Raw genomic sequence first — 22,156 nt, 5'->3', positions numbered from 1 at the left:
ACGGGAAAGAACTTGGGTGAACTTGGGATCCCTGCGTGGCTGTAGGTTTAACTCATCTTCACAATAGTCTGTATCAGGAGCATTGGGCAGTTTGTGGCCAACTTTGGTATTCCAGAGCCTTAAGGTCCCCATACACAAGCAGATATAAGATGCTGACAGATTAAGTCGGCGCTTATTGGGCTGTGTACGGGGCCCTCAGACGGGCTTCCCCGATCAATATCTGGCCAAAAGTTGTCCAGATGTCAATCGGATGGGTTTAAAAATCCTGTCGGATAAATGACCACACTGGTGCGTTGATGCAGCCCCCGATCTTACTGCCCGTATTTTCCTCCTATGGTCCACAATCAGATAATCTCAATATCGCCCACCTCATATTCATTGCATCTCATATTCATACTATCACATATCGGGAAGAGATCCCCTCATTTGGTGACCTCTCCAAACAAACGGATCTCTGTATGTATGGCCAGCTTTAATTATATTTCTTCACTTTAAATTGTATCTAGCACTCCTGAATGTTTCCCCAAGAACTGGCACATTGTAGATGTCATTGAGACTAAAGGTGGCCATACAGTTTAGCAACATCAACAAACAAGTCAATCAGAGCCTGATTTGGGCATTCATATTCTGGGCCAAGTTGGGCTGATGTAATTATCAACGCTAAGGTCAATCAAATTAGCTATTGGGGCCTACAGAAGTGCTGATACATTCCTTGTCTGGATGGATTTTCTAACCTGCCCAATTTTTGGGCATTTATAAGCCAGGTGGGCCCATGAGTGTGCCCCCTACATGGGCAGATAAATGTAGACTGTCTAAAGGGGCCAAATTGGCAGTTTAAATCTGCCTCTGTGTTGCCAACTTAACACAAGCAAAGCTGGGCAGATTTAGCCAGGCAAAGTTCAGCCATGCTGCCCAACCATCTGGGTATGCATGCCAGTTTAAAAGGGGTCGATCACCTTGATGCTTACTTTTAGTATGATGTAGAGAGTGATATTTTGACACAATTTCAAATTGGTTTTTGCATTATGTAGCTTTTTATTCAGCAGCTCTGCAGTTTGCAATTTCAGCAATCAGGTTGCTAGCAATTAAATTACCCTAACAACCATGCATTAACTAGAACAAGAGACTGGAATATGAATAGGAGAGGGCCTGAAGAGAAAGATGAGTAGCCTTACAGAGCATTTGTTTTACAGTAGATGGGGTCAGTAACATAGTAAGTTAGTTTGAAAAAGACACACACGTCCATCAAGTTCAAGTCTATATATAACCTGCCTAACTGCCAGTTGATCCAGAGGAAGGCAAAAAAAAAAAAAAAAAAACACTTGAAGCCTCTCCAATTTGCCTCATAGGGGGAAAAAATTCTTTCCTGACTCCAAAATAACCAGATCAGACCAGTCATAGTAACATAGTAAGTTAGGTTTAAACAAGACACACATCCATCAAGTTCAACATTAAGTCTGTATATAACCTGCCTAACAGTTAGACAGTTCCTGGTCAACTTGTACTATGAGCTATCCTTCATAACTCTGTAAAAGCTATCCAACCCCTTCTTAAAGCTATCTAATGTATCAGCCTGTACAACTGATTCAGGGAGAGAATTCCACATCTTCACAGCTCTCACTGTAAAAAAAAAAAAACCCTTCTGAATATTAAGACACAACCTCCTTTCTTCTAATCGGAATGGGTGCCCTTGTGTCGGCTGTAAGGACCTACTGGTAAACAAAGCATTAGAGAGATTATTATATGATCCCCTTATATATTTATACATAGTTATATCACCCCTTAAGTGAACATCCCCAACTTGGCCAGTCTTTCCTCATAGCTAAGATTTCCCATACATTTTACCAGCTTAGTTGCCCTTCTCTGGACCCTCTCTAATTCAACAATGTCCCATTTGAGCGATGGAGACCAAAACTGTACAGCATATTCTAGATGGGGCCTTACCACCGCTCTGTACAGTTGAAGAATAACCATCTCCTCCATCTAATCTATGCCCCTTTTAACACAGCTCAAGACCTTATTTGCCCTTGATGCTGCTGACTGGCATTGCTTACTACAGCCAAGTTTATCATCTACAAGGACTCCAAGGTCCTTTTCCATAATGGATTTGCCTAGTGCAGTCCCATTAAGGGTATAAGTGACTTGGATATTTTTACATCCTAGGTGCATGACTTTACATTTATCAACATTGAATTTCATTTGCCACTTAGCTGCCCAGAGTGCCAGTTTGTCAAGATCATGTTGCAAGGATGTCACATCCTGGATGGAATTAATTGGGCTGGATAGTTTTGTGTCATCTGCAAACACTGATACATTACTTACAACACCCTCCCCTAAGTCATTAATGAACAAGTTAAATAAAAGTGGACCCAATACCGAGCCCTGAGGGACCCCACTAAGAACCTTACTCCAAGTAGAGAATGTCCCATTAACAACCACCCTCTGTACCAGATCTTGTAGCCAGTTTCCTATCCATGTGCAAACGACTTCATTAAGCCCAACAGACCTTAGTTTAGAAAGCAGTTTGTGGGGCACTGTATCAACCTCTTTGGCAAAATACAAATAGATCACATCTACCCCCCCCCCCCCATTGTACAGAATCTTACTTACCTCATCATAAAAAGCAATCAAATTTGTCTGACATGACCTATCCTTCATAAAGCCATGCTGATTGCTGCTCATAATGTACTTCACTAGGACAACATTTTGAATGTGATCCCTTAACAAGCCTTCAAATAATTTGCCTACCACATATGTCAAACTTACTGGCCTATAATTGCCAGGCTGAGATCATAATCTCTTTTTAAACATTGGAATGACATCAGTTTACCTCCAATCCATAGGTACCATACCAGATGAAAGTGAATCTGAGAAAATCAGAAATAGAGGCCGGTTTTAAACTGAACTAAGATCTCCTAGAACCCAGGGGTGTATCCCATCTGGCCCTGGGGCCTTGTTCACATACATTTTTAGTAAAGCTTTATGAATCATATCCTGATTAGTGCAGCTATGAGGTGGGTCTGGGAACTCCGACTCCTCTATTGTATACACTGAAGAAAAGAACAGATTTAGCACATTTGACTTTTCTGTATCTGTTAAAACAAAACTGGCACCATTATTTATTTCAACCTGCATCTTTTTACTATTAATACTATTTTACTATTTGGGGTTAGTCTCAGGGGTTAGTGACCACATTTGAAAGCTGGAAAGCAACAGCAGAAGCCAGCAAATAATTAAAAAAAAAAATATATATATATATATATATAAAAAAAAGAAAATATGAAGGCCGATTGAAAAGTTAATTAGAATTAGCCATTCTATAACATACAAAAAGTTAATTTAGTAAAGGTGAACCACCCCTTTAATGGACAATCCTGCCTCAAAGAAATGCGACTTTATTGTGACTTCTGGTTTTCAACGTTTAATCACAGGATGCAGCACAATATACGCTGCTCTGCTCACATGCATGGATGCCCACTGTATCTAAGTGCATTACTGTGACAAGTTATCGCTTAGCTAAAATTCCCAGTGAGCTGTAGTTCAACACTGCTGGCAGGGAGTTAGAAAAGCATCACAAGGGCGCTGCGTTGCAGTCCCCTCAGACCAAGGGCTATAGAACTGTCTGTATTTGTCCAGCCAAAAATCCCAAAATGAGTCTTCCCCATAGAGAACTGGTCACATCCCAGCCCTCCAGCTGCAACTTTCAGCATCTCAACTGTAGAACTGCGAACTGCAGAGGAAAGTTTGCCCTCCACACACCAGGCAATATACTATACAGAAAGGTTTATTCAGGAAACTATAAATAAAGGATAGTGATCTCTCCCATTATAGCAGCATGTCTCAGTTCGGATGCTCCAAGAAACATAAAAGCCAAAGTGCATTTTATTGTATTTTAGTTCATATACACATTGCACCATACATAAATAATTACATTGTAAAAATGACTCCATATTTACAGGTATAATATATATTTCCATATAATATATAAACATTTTATATTAAATCTAGATCATGATGCTCGTGAGAGTCCTTCCCGGTGGTGGATCTGTGGTTTTTATGGGCTAGTTTTACTCTCTGCTGCAGATCAGAAGAATGAACCCCATAACTTCTAGAGGCTTTTCATCACATGGCAGAACAGCATACAAAACTGAAGTGGCAAGGGATTGTCGAGTTCTGCAACAACATGGCACGTATATGTATTATGGCAACAGGAAGACAGCACCATTCTGTAGTTAGAGGGAGGCATGCCTTTAACTCGTTCCATGATGGAGACCCGTGCGGTATGCATAATGCGAGCAACGCTGAAGGTAAAATACAGCATGCCGCTAATAAGGATATGAACTACTGGTCTCATGAGAGGTTGTAACTATTGTATGTAAAAAAGGTAGAGCTAGAGAGCAAAAGGTTTCCTCTTTTACTTTAATGCTTTCAGGTGTAACTGCTGCCAGCGACACCATCTGCTGACTGGCGTGAAATGCGTTGTCAATACATATTGTGCAGTACTATCAATATCTGCTTAAATACCTGCATACCTCTCTTTCAGGGAAGGGGCTCTCAAACACACTGTTATCTGCTCAAAGTAAAGGGAAAGTAAATTCTTCCTTAGGCATAAAGCCATGTGGGGCAACACCAACACAGGCCACTATCTTCCCAGTAGGACCTCCAGCCAGCAGGGGCAAGAGGTGATCATCTGGCGGGAATAACACGGGCCCCAACCCTTGGCAAAGCTGATGCGGACACTGTTGGGATCATAGGGTCCGTCTGTATGTTCTGGGGGAGTTGGGTGATGCCGCAGAACACATGACTTTTTGTAGTCAAACACTTTGAGGGAATATCCAGGCATCACCTTTCTCACCACTAGGGGGCGGCAGGCAGGTGCATCTAAGGTGGGCGAGTTGACGAATATGGGATGATCGCTGCGGTTGTAAGCCCACACACCATCAGTCTCTCGGCTCAATACTATTCCAAGTCCAATCTTCCCCCTTGTCCTGGCTGCCGCCTCGCTCCGGTTTTCCAGATTGAGCTGGCCCAGACAGAAGCCGCTTCCCTGAGGTAGATCATAGAAAATGCTTACTGAAGGCTGGCATACTGCGTAGAGACGGCCCACGCGGGTACGGTGCTCCCAGTACGCCACACTGCACCAGTGGCCCTGCTTGCTCATGTCAGGAGACAGGCTTGTGTCTGGAAAGAGAGACAGAAAATGCATTTTAAAAACTGTGCCATAAACATCAAAGTGAACAAGGTCACATATGGACACCTCGCAGTTAACAGCCAATACACAATAAAAGGGATGGACATAAAGATTCCGCCGTCTGAGCTAAATGGGCAGTTATACTGAGGAATGTGCAGCCTACGTCTAAGCAGACAGAGTAATAGTTCAGCATTTACAATACCGGTATGTACAGGTGTACCCTAGGCCCCAGCTACAGACACACCAAGGACACATCTGTGGCACTTTCACCACCATATGAAATATAAATATCTAATCTGTGACTCCTAGCAACCCCCAACGACCCCTTTCAAATGCTGGGTCGGGAGGGTACAGAGTGTTGTAGTTCCCAACAGCTAGAGGGATTTCGGTCTGACACTGCTGCAAGAGATGAAAAGCAGGCGCTGATAAGGGTTTGTCCGGCCTGCCAGACTTCATACCCTACTTTGGGCCCCTCACACAGGAAGCTGCTTCTGCGCCCAGTGAAAGAAAAGTAGGGCATGGGGAAGGGTCAGTGCAGAGGATACGGACAGAGTTATAATCATCACAAGCAATTCTGCCCACTGAGTTGTGTGCAGCAGCGAGAACATCTACAGACCCAACCATTTTAAAGGAGAACTAAAGCCTAGCCAGAAATGCTGTACATTATGTTTTGTGCTTCTGTACCAGCCCAATGCAACCACAGCCCTTTAGCAGTAAAGTTCTGTGTCTCCAAAGATGCCCCAGTAGCTCCCCATCTTCTTTTCAGCTGATTCACTGCACATGCTCTGTGCTGCTGTCACTTACTGAGCTTAGGGACCCACTCACAATATACAGTACACATAGAATAGAAATATCACAATATAAAAGACTGATTAGTAAATACTACAGATAATTACTACATGGCAACACAGAAACCAGAGCAATTAGCATCAGAATTTAATAATCAGCCCTGTAGCATCAGCTTATATTACAGACAAACCTCATTTTCTGCTTGATAATTAGTGACGACCCCTAAGCTTAGCTTCTCAACAGCTGCTCAGAGCCCACTGAGCATGTGAGTGTCACAGACACTTTCCAAGATGGTGACCCCCTGTGACAAGTTTGAAGTCCTGGATCATTGCTGCTATTGACAAGCTGAAACTTTAGGCTGGTGCAAAAAGTTCAGTATATAAAATATGCCATTTTTATCCATATTCATTTTTAGGGTTTAGTTCTCATTTATAGGGTTAAATCACCTTCACAAGCACATTGGTTTCTACTAGGACACAGTAAATAATCACTTGTTTCGGTTGTTCCAAAAATATACTCCTTTAAAAATCAAATTCAATTCCCGCTCCAGAAGCCTAAGCATTGGCTGTCCAACTGGGGGGTTTGTGTATAACGGAGCAGTACAATCTCACCCATTAGCCACTGGTATTTCTCGGCTAACAGAGTCGGTGACAGGGATCCCCGATTTTCAGAATGGAATTCACATAAACAGTTGAAAAATTTAAAAATAAATATTTGTGATGTACTATTTGAAAACACGTTTTGAGAAGGTGAATTAACCCATTTATAACAGAGGATTAAAACTGCTGCACCATCACTACCAAAAAAAAAAAAGACAATACAGTGTGCCTCCCTCACCACACACAGAATGGCGTGCCCCCCTTGGGACAGGCTGCAGCCCCAAATTAAAGGCAGAATCATAGGATTCCTGTGCGGGGCTCACTCCTTCCTGCTGCTCTAACTGGAAAGTCTGTGACAGAGACTTGGAGAGGACATCAAAGGACACAGTGTCTGACAGAGGAAAGAGACGTCTCCTGCAGAGTGGGCACATCCCAAATCTTCCGAGTTTTCCTGGCAAGGAAGGGGGCAGAGTAACCCTTTTCATGCCAGGGAATGTGAAAGCTAGAGGGGGGGGGGTGGTTACTTTCTCATTGCCGACATGCAGTGTTCCATTTGCGCTGCTGGGAGCAAAACTGCAATGGATTTAACTTGAATAGCGTGTGACAGTCTGAAATTAAAGGCCCAATATACTGACCAGTTATGGAATTACCATTTCTTTAAACAAATCGCTTCATGCAAATTGCACAGTTATAGGATATTTTATCTGGAATGCTCGGGACCTGGGATTTTCTGCTTAAGGGGCCTTTCTGTAGTTTGTATCAACATACCTTAAGTCTACTAACAAGCATTTTAACATGATATAAAACCAATAGGGTTATTTTGCCAACAATACAGATTCATACCATTTGCAGAAAAGGTATCTAATGTGTTTGTCTTTCCCACTTGTTGGTGCCATCAGAAGGAATGAAGAAGCTCAGAGCACGTGGAGAATGCACAGTTTCACCAATATTAGAAACATAGGGGTTTCTGTGGCTCATACAGTAAGTCCTATGCATAAAGGTACATACTTACTAGCTAAACATGTATATGATGGCTATTTTAAAAGAAACAAACCCAGAGTGCTAATATCTATGGTCTTGCCACAGAACTTCTCATATGAACTCCCATAGCACTCCTATTGTGTTATAATCCTTGCAAGAAACTTGGACTAGAGAGCCTGGGAGAGAACTTCCCAAACATGTTGTTTTAGGTTTGTTGGGTTTCTCAAGCAAAATACTACTAACAAAAACCAAGAACACAAGTAAGTCACTGTGCCAAAATGTAGTCTCCAGCCACACGTTCTGTCAGTAGTATCACTTGTGCTATGTTCCACCACCTTACAAAGATGTTCAATACACCTCTACCAGATTTTCAATTCTTCTTATACACAGTAGTGTCAAACAATGTTACAAAACCAAAGGTAACGAGAGCTTTACTAAAGGAGAACAAACCCCAGAGGTAGCAAGAAAGCTTTACTAAAGGAGAACAAAACCCAACATTAACAAGAGAGCTTTACTAAAGGAGAAGAAACCCCAACGTTAACAAGAGAGCTTTACTAAAGGAGAACAAAACCCAACGTTAACAAGAGAGCTTTACTAAAGGAGAACAAAACCCAACGTTAACAAGAGAGCTTTACTAAAGGAGAACAAAACCCAACGTTAACAAGAGAGCTTTACTAAAGGAGAACAAAAACCAATGTTAACAAGAAAGCTTAACTAAAGAACAAAATCCAAAGTTGACAATAGAGTTTTAATAAAGGAGAACAAAAACCAAAGTTAACAAGAGAGCTTTACTTAAGAAGAACAAAACAAACCCAAAGTGGACAAAAGAGCTTTACTTCAGAAGAACAAAACCCAAAGTGAACAAGAGACCTTTACTAAATGAGAACAAACCCCAAAGGTAGCAAGAGAGCTTTACAAAAGGAGAACAAATCCCAAAGTTAACAAGAGAGCTTTACTAAATGAGAACAAACCCCAAATTTAAAAAGAGAGCGTTACAAAAGTAGAACAAAACCCAAAGTTAACAAGAGAGCTTTACTAAAGCAGAACGAAAACCAGCGTTGACATGAAAGCTTTGCTTAAAGAGAACAAACCCCTACATTTTTTGTTGATGAAGTAGTTTACTGAACTTTACTTTTTTCCCAACTACTTTTTTTGCATTATTAAGTGTTTAAGACTTCCTGCCTCTCCCCCCCCCTCTCTTTTACTCTGCCATCAAAGTGTTCTAGTCCAGCCCATTGCTTAAGAATCTGAATTCCTGGGATGTAATCTAAACTAACAAACAAGGGGGTAAAAGTGCCTAACCATGAACGTGTCAGTCATCGGAGTGAGTTAGAGCAGAAGAAAAAACACTGGCCTGGCCAATGTACCACTGTGACATACATGGGAAGGCGCTTGTGCCTCCTGTGTATTCCCTTATATCAGATTCCAGAGACAAAACAGCAGCCCAGACTAGAAGGGCACTTATGGAGGGGGAAGCATAGAGCCCAACAGTTAAGTTAAACCAGAACGGGTAGGGGGGAACCCAGAGAGTTTAGTTCTTATTTAGCACAACATCTTTATATGCTCCCAAAGGAAAAAACAGAATCATGCCGTAGTCTGCCTCTAAACATATAGAAGACTTTGTATATAAAAATAAAGTTCCAATATGTATATATATTTATATATCCCATTTTATCGGTTTATATGATGCATTGGATATTGGCTTAATAGTGTCTCCCAACTGTGTAAATGAGGATAAGGGAAAATCTAGACACGGGCTGTTTCACTACTGTACTGAAAGAAGCAGAGAGCAAATTCCTGCTGCTAAAGGCATACAAAGGAGGCAGATTTAGGAGTTCTTCCCCTGACTGATCGACTTCAATGATATTATTTCAGCCCAGTATACACAGAGATTCCCCTCCTCGCTGGGTCAGGATCCTGCGGTCTGGGCTTTGCAGAGCTTTGGTTTAGAAGTAGGATAAAAGCAGGATGTTTGGCTGAGGTCTCCCTGCCCTCAAATAAACATCCCAAACACAGGCCAGGCAGTGTGGAAAGGCTGACTCCTCTCTGCATTGCTCCCATATCTCCCTCAATGGCCCCAGCTGAGAGAAGGGCTCCTCTGAAAGGAAATCTAGGAGCAGAGGGAATTGGAAGTGTAATTATTGTGGGTGAGAAAGAGAGAGAGAGGAGGGGCAGGAATGTGACCGTCACGTGAAAACATGTTTTTCTCAAAACGCATCAATTAATAGTGATGCTCCAGCAAACTTCTGCACTGTAATCGGTTTCTCAAAAGATTTTTTCATATTTAGTTTTGAAATCGGATATGGGGCTAGACATATTGTCAGTTTCCCAGGTGCCCCCAGTCATGTGACTTGTGCTCTTCAGTCACTCTTTACAGTTGCACTGCACATTGGACTGATATCACCCCCTCCCTTCCCCCCAGCAGCAGAACAATGGAAAGGTAATCAGATAACAACTCCCTGATACATATAAGAACAGCACTCAATAGTAAAATCGAGGTCCCACTGCGACTCCTTCAGTTACATTGAGTAGGAGAAACAATAGCCTGTCAGAACGCAGTGCAACAATGGCTCTTTCTGAAAGCACATGACCAGGCAAAATGACCTGTGATAGCTGCCTACACACAAATATTACAACAAAAAAAAATACACTTATTGGATAAAGAATGAAATTTTATCTGTGTGTGAATATTTGCTGTGCAAACAGTGTAATTTAGGAATAAAAACTACACCCTAAAAATCATGATAGAATCCCTTTAAAACAGAGGCAAGATGAGAGAATTTTTACCAGCTTTAGTCTCAATTTGTGCCCTAGAAATGGGTAAATAATCATAGAAAGGCAGCAAGAAATGATGTGCCTTGATGTACACTGCTGGCATATGGGCAGTGCTATATTTCTACTAGATAAACTGGCATGGGGGTGACCCTGACATAACTAGCTTCTTACTGGAGACTGACATGATATACAGGTATGGGATCCGTTATCCGTAAACCCTCCGAATTATGAGAAAGCATTTTCCTGTAGACTCCATTTTAATCAAATAACTAATTTTTTTTAAAGGATTTCTTTTTTCTCTGCAATAACAAAACAGTAATTTGTACTTCACCCCAAATAGGATATAATAAACCCTTACTGGAAGCAAACCAATCCTATTGGTTTTATTTAGTGTTTAAATTGTTTTTTAGTACATGGCATGGAAATCCAAATTATTAAAAGATCCCTTATCCATAATACCCCAGGTCCCGAGCATTCAGGATAACCTGTCCCATACCTGTACAATTACTATGAATGATCTAGTTGCCCACATGGCCTCAGAATAGACAATGTCACACAGAGGGCCTTATGGCCCCATAATTTAAAAGAAAAGAGGGGCAAAGCAGAAATGTAGTTAATAGGATTCAGAGACCATGTGGCACACGTGAGCAATCACTGCCAGAATACAAGGATCTATTAGGAATGATTGTTGCTTGCCAGTGGCAGCACACGACTCTAGCCATTGCCTAAAATCTGATTTAAGACATTTTCTTGCATTCTCCTGAGGTGGGGTGCAGTGTCTAGAAAATGCCACGTGTACCACTGCCTTAGGGCTCTACGACTGCAAAGAAAGGAAGATTACAGCCTCTTGTACAAAGGCAGACATCGGATTCAGGGACAGCGGGTAATTACAGTGGAAACATGAATAACTGTAAACCATATACTGTAATTGGAGCCTTTTGACTTACAGGGCCAACATTTCTCTAGAATACCCAGCTACATTTCTTTCCTGTAAAGAAAGGAGTAACATTTAGGGACTATTCCCTTCAGACACTACTTTCCACATTCTCAGGAATCCCAGAATAAAATTAAACTGCCCTTCCAAGGTGATGTGCCAAGGCATGACACTGAATTAGATTTTATATAGATATATATATTTTATATAGAGAGCCCATGTATTGTACAAGGCTTCACAATGAGCAACCCTTGCAATAAATTAAAAAGATTTTGCTACAGGGTCGCCAAGTGTACATAGGTATCAAATCCTTAGGACTATACTACTATGAAAGTGGATTTTTATTACCACTTAAAGGAAGATAAGCCTTATTCAAAAAGATTAAAATGGCGTAATATATTTAATTTAAAGGGATACTGTCATGGGAAAACATGTTTTTTTTCAAAATTCATCCGTTAATAGTGCTGCTCCAGCAGAATTTATACACTGAAATCTATTTTTCAAAAAAGCAAACAGATATTTTTATATTGAATTTTGAAACTTGACATGGGGCTAGACATATTGTCAGTTTCCCAGTTGCCCCCAGTCATGTGACTTGTGCTCTGATAAACTTCACGTCACTCTTTACTGCTGTATTGCAAGTTGGAGTATCACCCCCCAGCAGCCTAACAACAGAACAATGGGAAGGTAACCAGATAGCAGCTTCCTAACACAAGATAACAGCTCCCTGGTAGATCTAAGAACAGCACTCAATAGTAAAAGCCAAGTCCCACTGAGACTGATTCAGTTACACTAAGTAGGAGAAATAACAGCCTGCCAGAAAGTAGTTCCATCCTAAAGTGCAGGCACAAGTCACATGACTGGGGGCCGCTGGGAAACGGACAATATGTCTAGCCCCATGTCAGATTTCAAAATTGAATATAAAAAAAAATCTGTTTGCTCTTTTGAGAATTGGATTTCAGTGCTCGAGTAGCACTATTAACTGATGCATTTTGGAAAGAAAAAAAAAACATGTTTTCCCCTGACAGTATCCCTTTAATTGCTGTAAGAAGGAGAGACTACAGCGCTGTGTATGCAAATGCCTACAGATGTCGAAATGCTAAATGACCAGATTTTTCATGTAGCAATTAGTGCGCATGTAAAAGGACAATTAGCATTTGCATAAAATAAATAACAAAAAAAGTGGGTGCGAGTGTGTTGGTTCCTGCACCCACATAAAAACTGATTATATAACTGGGCACGTGACCGAGCCAAATGTCACTTCTGTGCCAGGTATGAAATGCCAGCGGCAGAAGACAAACACGGCCTTGAGAAAGCAAACAATGTTATCTTGCAGTTGTGCTTGGAAGCGGCAGCCGGGCCCAAGGAATTCCTCAGAACCTGGCACTTTTCTGTGCAGAGTGAGCAGGAATCTGTCAGCTTCTGTTTAGGTTACACCTCCTCATAACTGCCAGCAGATATATACACTCTGTGTGCAACTAGTACAATCCCTGCATAGCTATGTGCTGCTCTCCAAAGGGCCAACATTTAGCCGACTTCTGCACTTTTTATTTTTTTTCCCTTCTGAAATGAGTTGTTAAAGGGGAAACCCAATTTTAGACTCAGCCTAATAAATAGCACTAGACCTGCAGTAAATGTAAAATTAATAGAAAGATCCAAATGCCCTTTTATCCTGATTTTTGGTTTTTTTTATGAAATGTTAAGAAATAAGACATTCTATCATTCTAGCTTCTTTACAGGCATTATTGTTAAACTTGCATCATGAAGCAACACCACCAAGCTTGCAAATCTCTGGCCAATTTGAACCTGAATAATACTGATCCAAATGTCCTCCAACCAATAATCATAGCAGATGGGGGTCCCATGTAGTCCCAGTCAGCCCAGGAAAAATAGATATTCCAGCCTGCCTAATGGATACCAGAACAAGCCCTGATCTGCAGCAGGAACGAGACCCTACATTATCAAATAGCCTGCACTATCCTATAAGAGCCCAACAAAAGTATCCCGCTGCACTAAACCCAATTTAAACAGTGTACTAAGAGCATTATGGTTTTACACAACCCCCTTACTTTTGTCACTCTATTCACCCTCCCAGTTCATTCCACGCATAATTAATTCTTTCCCCTTAATTGCTTTTAATAGAATAAGGGAAGCAATTTTCCGTGCACAGTTCCCGCTCTTGATCAGTAAGTAAAATTGCATGGAAGTCAGCAAATAATCCAAATTCTCTGAAGCAATGTAATGCACGACTCTGTGATTGTTACAATGTGCTACTTTTTATACAACCAGATAACATTATAGTGTTATAGAACTTGCCTGAATGTCATATTCACTCAACCAACCACAGGGATATAAAAAAAAAAATAACACTTAACTTCCAAATACAAATATATTTTTGCTTTATACAGACATACCCAATTCCAAGTATGTTTGTGTAACCTTGTTTGTAGCAGGCAGTGAAGTTTAAGCTGCAGAAGGGGCCTGGGAGACTGACTATGATACAGCAGACCCTGTGGTGTGGGCCCTGTGGTGCATGAAGCTCACCTGTGCCACTGCCTAAAAAGTTTTTTTATTTATATAGAGAGTTTAAGTAAGAGAGAGTATATCAAACTATCTTAAGCTGGACATCGATGCAAAAGACATGATCATACGAAATCTCTGTTTCGTACGATTTTCGGGCCGTGTATGGAGAGTCGTGACATTTTTCGTGCCATGGCGATCGGTCTTCAGACAATCGGACAGGTTAGATAACTTCTGTTGGCTACTGATAATATCTCTGCGTGTATTGCCGATCTGACGATATCAGTGGGAGACTGTCACCAGCTTTAGTCCAACAAAACTTTCACACGATTGCTGTCAGGGGCAGAACATTGTCTGATCTGTTCTTTTACTACTTTATTTAATCTGAAAATTTAGTGGCAAGTCAGGAGATGGCACTGAACGATCGTTCGTCTGACATGAAGATAAATCTGCACGTCTATGGCCAGCTTTACAATTCAATTGTCACCTGCACAAACAACTAAACAATACGGCAGCAAGGGATTCACTGGGCCATTGGGATGGCAGGATATGCGCATGGAGTAGTCCTTTCAGTGCAGGGTAGTTTTGTCAGACATCATGCAAACTCTTGGCACATGTTATTTGGAATTATGAAAAGTCTTATCATCAATAGCAAAACAATTCATTTCCTTAAAGGAGAAGGAAAGTCATCCTGCACTTGGGGGTGCCAAATGTTAGGCACCCTGAAGTGATTTTATTTACTTACCCAGGGCCGGATTCCCTTATTGTGCGCCACAGCCCCCACCTCGCAAGCACAGGAGCACTGGGGAGCTGCGCATGCCCAGTGCGCCGCAGAAAGCACCTTTTGCCGCCCTAGGCCTGGCCCTTTGTGGCCTCACCACAAATCCGGGCCTGTACTTACCTGAAACCCTGGGCCGGTGCTCCTAACAGCAGAAAAACTTCACCGGCCCGGGTTTATATCAGTGAGCACCACGGAGCGATCCTCTTCCGTCTTCCTTTTCTTCACGTGGCTGTGCATGTGCAGTAGAACGAAAGGCCGAACTTTAACTAAAAAGTCGGCTATTTTGTTCAACTGTGCATGCGTTTGCCCCGGAAAATTTGAAGCAAGAAAAAGCCGTAAGAGAAGCGATCCATGGTGCTCACTGGTATAACCCCAGGCCGGTGCAGTTTTCTGCTGATAGGAGCAACGGCCCGGGGGTTTCAGGTAAGTCAATAGAATCACTTGGGGGTGCCTAACATTAGGCATCCCCAAGTGCAGGATGACTTTCCTTCTCCTTTAAGTCCTATCTAGCATAGAATTAGAATCTCAACCTAACTGGCTGGGCTTTATAGAGCAAACATGCATTCTCCCCAACATACACCTTAAGGCTAAGGCCACACTAGGCGATAGCGCCGCGATTTGACTCGCGGCGACTTTTCGCCGCGACTTTTAAGCAATCGCTGGGGAAACTTTTGCGCTGGCGTCTATGGGGAATCGCGTAAAATCGCCAGCGTAAAAACACACGCGGCGATCTTTTCTCTACTGTCGCTCGAAATTGCCTCGCTAGGCGATTTCGAGCGACAATAGAAAAAAGATCGCCGCGTGTGTTTTTACGCTGGCGATTTTACGCGATTCCCCATAGACGCCAGCGCAAAAGTTTCCCCATCGATTGCGGCTTAAAAGTCGCGGCGAAAAGTCGCCGCGAGTCAAATCGCAGCGCTATCGCCTAGTGTGGCCTTAGCCTTAATGGCCTTCTGCCTTAGCCCCCAAGCCACTACTACTGGCCCCAGAGGAGAGCCAGCCCTGCAGTTTGGAAACTACTGCCCTAGGGGCACATAAAACAGAAGATAGGAGGGCCAGCTGAATGTGAATCGAGACTTAGGATGAATGCTTATTTACACATCAAAAACCTATACAACAGACATTTAAGACACAAGTAACATGGATTCTCAAAACTAGAAAAACCTGTTTTAAACAATGAGGAGATGTAGGCTGATGGCACATGAAGCATTTTTTCAGCCAGAACTCTCCACTGCCATGTCCCATACACAAGGCTCATGCTTCACTTAGAGTGGCATGATATTTGCAAAGGCTGAGAACTGGAAATAGTGCTGATACTGGTGCTTTTCAGAGTGAAAGTTTCCCGCTGAAAGGCACCAGTACGAGCATTTCACACATTTATCATTCAAATAAATGGAGTGCAGTGGCTCACTGACCACCTAGTTGGGCACACTCATAAATTTTATGACAAACGAATTTTCTGACCACACCCAAATTCAACAAGCACTGGGGAAGAAATTCTGCAGTGATCAATCAATAGGATCCATCCAATTTAGTTACCAATGCATGTTTACAAATTGCAATCAGCCATCATTTTACAAGCAGTGTAACCAAATAAAATAAAAAACAAAGGTATAAAAAAGCAAATACTGAAGCAAAAATTAAATGATAAAAAATAAGAAAACCATAGTGTGCCATTAGTAAATTCATGGCACAGCTAAGTCCAACTGGATATGGCCCTGAAAGGCATCTTTATTGCCCTGCCTATGGGCATCCTGGTGCTACTGAGCACACGCAGAGTCAAAATAGTATATATCTGGCTTAAAACAAGTGTATTTCCTTTTCAATAGCCATTTGAAGCTAATGAGAACAGGCAAGGGCAATCAACTCATCAAAATTCATTGGGCCCCAAGAACCAGAAGATACTGGCGTGATGCGGACGTACCTGATATGTCTGCGGCTGTGATGCACAGCGAGTTGGAGGCTTCCATTTCAGTGTATGAATCGGAGAGATCTGATAACACAAGGTAAAGAAGAATGTGTTAGTGAAGGCCTAAGTGTCTTGTTGCCTCCTGAGTGACATGTTATATAGCTTTTTCTGCCTGAGATCAGTGTTTACCAAATGGCCTTGTGCAGCAGAAGCAATATTTTGCATTTATGCATTGTGGCAGTGTAAGCTTACTGCATCATTAGCGGTGGCACTGGAATACATTTGCCCATAAAATCCTGGCATCATTATTGTATTTTATTTATATAGTTCCAGCATATGCCTTTTGCACATATTATACAATATTCGCATTTAGGGTTGCCACCTTTTCTGGAAAAAAATAACAACCTTCCTATATATTTATCTTTTTTCCCTATTAACCTTGGAATCAACCATCATTTTTACCGGCCAGGCCGGTAAAATACTGCCCAGGTGGCAACCCTATTCGCATTTGACCCTGACCCAGTTGAGCTCACAATCTAAAGTCTCTGTAACATTTACATAGACTATGATCAATTATCAGGAGCCAGTTGGCATTCCTGCATGTTTTCGGAGTGCAGGAGTACCCGGAGGAAACGCACACAAGCACAGAGATGATATACACACTCCTTGCACATAGTGCCCTGATTGAAATCTATCCTAGAACCACAGTGTTATAAGGCAGTAGTGCCAACTTCTGTGGCACCGAGCTGTTATTGCATGTACTACTGTATAGCTCCAATATGAAATGCATAGACTTTAAGCAGAGCAAGATACTGATCCATAGAGCTTACAATCTCAGCCGGCACATACAGAGGGTCATACACAGAACAATATAGATTATCGTCAATTTCTACAGAGGTACTGAAGTCTGCCAAAGTCTTTTGATTCCAGTGGCCTGACCAATGAGCCTTCTATAAAATAAATGAAAACTGCTGCTTGGATTCACATGACCTCCTGCTGTCATGTGACTGATGTACAATCTCTGGCTCCAAGCATCTTCTAGACGCCAGCATTGAATGTCTACTGATGCAGGGAGCCGTAGTTCAACACAACTGGAGTGCCGCGCCAGCTGAATTTCCCTGCGTTGCATCCTCCCCCCCTTGTCTGTAGCATGTCAAATTTCAACTGCCCTGACCACAAAGCAGGCTGGGACACGGTGCTGGGAGGATAAGGTTACACAAAGCTTTTAAATGCTTCATAGTTACCATACTTAATTACCGACATTAACATTCTTGAAGCTGTTTATTCTTGCAGTGTTCCTTCCTTCCTCCCTCTGCTACTGAAGCACAAGAAACTTTGTTTTAACAAGTTGCCTGCATTGTTCCTTCTCCATTAAAAACATACACCATACAAAGTCCTTAACCCTTGACTGAAAGAGTCTTCAAACAACACAGAGTGAGGCCTTGGCTTTAACTCCCTCACTGCCACAGAGCTCAGGCCTAATTGGATCTATAGATAAAACATAGCTCCATGGTTCAACCAAAGATCCGATCTATGGTTAAACCAGAGACATTTACTCCCAAAACAAAATGATTCAGACCCAGTGAAATATAACCAAGTCCACGCAATCTCACAATCAATAGTGCATTGTCACAACATGGCATTTCCCAGTAGTGTAGCCAACCTAAAGGGCAAGTAGTCTTTTTCATTAGCAAGTCTGAAAACAAAACAAAAATGTATGTATCCATGTTTTGTTGTAGAATTCTGCATTGAGCAATAATGGTTTTGCAACGCAAAGCAAGAATGTTATCGTTTTTTTTAGCATAGTCTGGCCTCTGGAGGCTCCTTTCTCTGATAAGGATCAGTGTGGCTGCCCCATTCAAATGAATCAACAAAATATGCAGACAAGTAAGGTTCCCTGGGCACCAAAATGTCTCATTTAACATTGAAAGGAAACTAATTTTAAACCCTGTATAAAAACATGGCACATTCTTTCAGGTCTCTTGCTCTTTTTCTTTTTTTTTTTAATGCTACCCTGGCCACACCAGTCACATTAGCAAAAAAGGCAAAGGCACACAATTTAAATTTGTTGCCCATGGTAAAATTACATAATTCATGACAATTGGGCTTAATAGTGGGAAAATGAGAAGGCATTTAGCCAATGTATTTTTTTTTTCTGACTATAAATCCAAACTTGCTCTACAGCCCTCTTTCCAACCTGTCAACTGCCAATATTTAATGTTTGCATTCATCTATTGTACAGTGCTGCAGAACATGTTGGCAACTTATTCATAGTTGACAATAACAATATTCCTGAAAACATTCTCTCCTAGCTCTAAACACAAAGAATCTCCAGAAAACACCAAGGGAATTGGAAGAAGTAGCTTTTGGGTTGCAACACCAGAATGGTTTTACAGTATATTGTATTTGCGCAGCTCAAGAGACTGCAATGGGATAAATATTTCTGATTGGCTCGTTTATAGTAAATGTTGTAATAAATAACTCCTTATTTCCATACACGTGATAGTAGGTTGTATGATCATGACAACCTTATTTCCATACACGTGATAGTAGGTTGTATGATCATGACAACCTTATTTCCATACACGTGATAGTAGGTTGTATGATCATGACAACCGAATTTGGCAACAGATTAGAATGCATTTATATTCTAAATTCTCCTACTCATTTTATGTTCAAAAGCTCTTTTTCAAATGCTCCTCCAAGGAGAAAAAACTATTAAAATGGAAGGTAAGTATTTCCCCCTGTATATTTATTATACATGTATTGGTGTCACTGGTAGCTGAAAATTGTGTGCAAACACACTCCATTTGCCTTGAACTAAACTTATGGCAGCCCCACACGTGGCCGAGCTTCCATGGCCCTGCAACAGAGCATATTGTCATATCTAACATACTTGGAACTCTGGAGGGACCCTGAGGTAGCAGCTAGCTGCAGAACAGACTGTTTGCTAGGCTTAAGAAGAGAAACCATTTTGCATCATTTTCGTTTCTTAAATGAAGTCCTGGAAAAGTAGAGTCCATATGCGAGCAATGTAACATTGGCTTTCATGTATGAATTCTTGCTACGGAAGCCCTCTACACAGTGCTGTGTCTCAATCTACAGTCCTGCTGTTTGAGCTAGACTCCTTTCATTGGTGTACAGCGTCTGGGCCCTTTACTCCAGGGATTTTCCACAAGACATCCAGCTGTGATCCAAGCCTCCCAAGAAATCACAGACAGCAGTTCCAATCCTCTGCTTGATTTTATTTGGGCAGAATAACACTGCATCAATTGCTCTCATACTGTGCTCTGTACAATCATCATATTGACTACTGGGCTCTGCACAGTGATTCCCATGCTCTTATTTCACTCTGAAAACACCTCTAAGGGCATTGTGTCTATGCCTACCCATGGCCCACAAGCTTCTAGCAGGGCTTATGCTGAATGCCGTGGTTAGAAGTGTGAGCACCTCACTGCAGGTCATGGTCTTCAACTGGAAATTAGGTTAATGTGGCATGGAGGCTTACCTAGAGGCTTCTGTTCAATTTTTGGAGACAGTCGTGAATAAGGTGGTGGTGGAGACTCTGAAACAAAAAACAATAGAACACAAATAAATTAGTCACTTATTTTATTATAATTGATACAGAAAGCAAAACAATACGGTGCAGTTATGACTGATCCCCTGCTCTATCCACTTGGGTACTAGGTCTAAATAAGATGTAAATATCCAATCTTACACAGAGCAAACCAAAAATGTGGCATCTACAACACTGAACTGAAGTTGTACCTGGTAGCATTCCTCTATAACAGTGATCCCCAACCAGTAGCTCGTGAGCAACATGTTGCTCTCCAACCCCTTCGATGTTGCTCTCAGGGTCCTCAAAGCAGGTGCTTATTTTTGAATTTCAAGCTTGAAAGCTAATTTTAATTGCATAAAAACTAAGTATATTGCCAAGTAGAGCCTGTTGTAGGCTGCCAGTCCACATAGGGGCTACCAAATAGCCAATCATAGGCCTTATTTGGCACCCCAAGGAACTTTTTCATGATTGTGTTGCTCCCCAACTCTTTTTACATTTGAATGTGGCTCACGGGGTAAAAAGGTTGGGAACCCCTGCTCTATAAGATTGATCTCTAAATATCTAAAATAGACAGTAATGTGTGGGTTTTTTTGGTAATGCTAAGCATTCCTTCTTCACATATTTCTACATGCTGTCACATTTTTTAACACAACAGATATGTCCCTCAAAAATATCTGCAAAGCCCCAGGGTGACTCATGAAAATCTTTTTGTCGACCATATCCAGCCTATAAGCCGACAGTTGGACAGCGCTGACAAAGCCCATTGTTTCCAAAGAGATATACAGTGGTGTGAAAAACTATTTGCCCCCTTCCTGATTTCTTATTCTTTTGCATGTTTGTCACACAAAATGTTTCTGATCATCAAACACATTTAACTATTAGTCAAAGATAACACAAGTAAACACAAAATGCAGTTTTTAAATGAGGGTTTTTATTATTTAGGGAGAAAAGAAATCCAAACCTGTGTGAAAAAGTAATTGCCCCCTGAACCTAATAACTGGTTGGGCCACCCTTAGCAGCAATAACTGCAATCAAGTGTTTGCGATAACTTGCAACGAGTCTTTTACAGAGCTCTGGAGGAATTTTGGCCCACTCATCTTTGCAGAATTGTTGTAATTCAGCTTTATTTGAGGGTTTTCTAGCATGAAGTGCCTTTTTAAGGTCATGCCACAACATCTCAATAGGATTCAGGTCAGGACTTTGACTAGGCCACTCCAAAGTCTTCATTTTGTTTTTCTTCAGTCATTCAGAGGTGGATTTGCTGGTGTGTTTTGGGTCATTGTCCTGCTGCAGCACCCAAGATCGCTTCAGCTTGAGTTGACGAACAGATGGCCGGACATTCTCCTTCAGGATTTTTTGGTAGACAGTAGAATTCATGGTTCCATCTATCACAGCAAGTCTTCCAGGTCCTGAAGCAGCAAAACAACCCCAGACCATCACACTACCACCACCATATTTTACTGTTGGTATGATGTTCTTTTTCTGAAATGCTGTGTTACTTTTACTCCAGATGTAACGGGACGCGCACCTTCCAAAAAGTTCAACTTTTGTCTCGTCGGTCCACAAGGTATTTTCCCAAAAGTCTTGGCAATCATTGAGATGTTTTTTAGCAAAATTGAGACGAGCCTTAATGTTCTTTTTGCTTAAAAGTGGTTTGCGCCTTGGAAATCTGCCATGCAGGCCGTTTTTGCCCAGTCTCTTTCTTATGGTGGAGTCGTGAACACTGACCTTAATTGAGGCAAGTGAGGCCTGCAGTTCTTTAGATGTTGTCCTGGGGTCTTTTGTGGCCTCTCGGATGAGTTGTCTCTGCACTCTTGGGGTAATTTTGGTCGGCCGGCCACTCCTGGGAAGGTTCACCACTGTTCCATGTTTTTGCCATTTGTGGATAATGGCTCTCACTGTGGATCGCTGGAGTCCCAAAGCTTTAGAAATGGCTTTATAACCTTTGAAATTGAACTCAGGTGTGATAAACCACAGTTATTTTTTAACAAGGGGGGCAATCACTTTTTCACACAGGCCCATGTAGATTTGGAGTTTTTTTTCTCCCTTAATAACGTAAACCTTCATTTAAAAACTGCATTTTGTGTTCAATTATGTTATCTTTGACTAATAGTTAAC

At 41.7% G+C, this 22,156-nt stretch overlaps 1 protein-coding gene across 1 annotated transcript in view; it reads right to left on the bottom strand.

Annotated features, from left to right (window-relative positions):
* Window positions 1–3,864: 3,864 nt before the first annotated feature.
* Window positions 3,865–22,156, bottom strand: part of smad6.L (SMAD family member 6 L homeolog) — a 37,705-nt gene continuing 19,413 nt past the window's right edge. The window contains 3 exon segments of the mRNA NM_001090741.1: window positions 3,865–5,181; window positions 16,495–16,563; window positions 19,988–20,044. Of these exon segments, the coding sequence (NP_001084210.1) occupies window positions 4,643–5,181; window positions 16,495–16,563; window positions 19,988–20,044 (665 nt within the window). The 3' untranslated portion in view covers window positions 3,865–4,642.

Source organism: Xenopus laevis, chromosome 3L (genome assembly GCF_017654675.1).
Source record: "Xenopus laevis strain J_2021 chromosome 3L, Xenopus_laevis_v10.1, whole genome shotgun sequence".
NCBI lineage: Eukaryota > Metazoa > Chordata > Amphibia > Anura > Pipidae > Xenopus > Xenopus laevis.
Note: the sequence above shows the minus strand (reverse complement) of the source record. Positions and strands in the feature narration are given on the sequence as shown.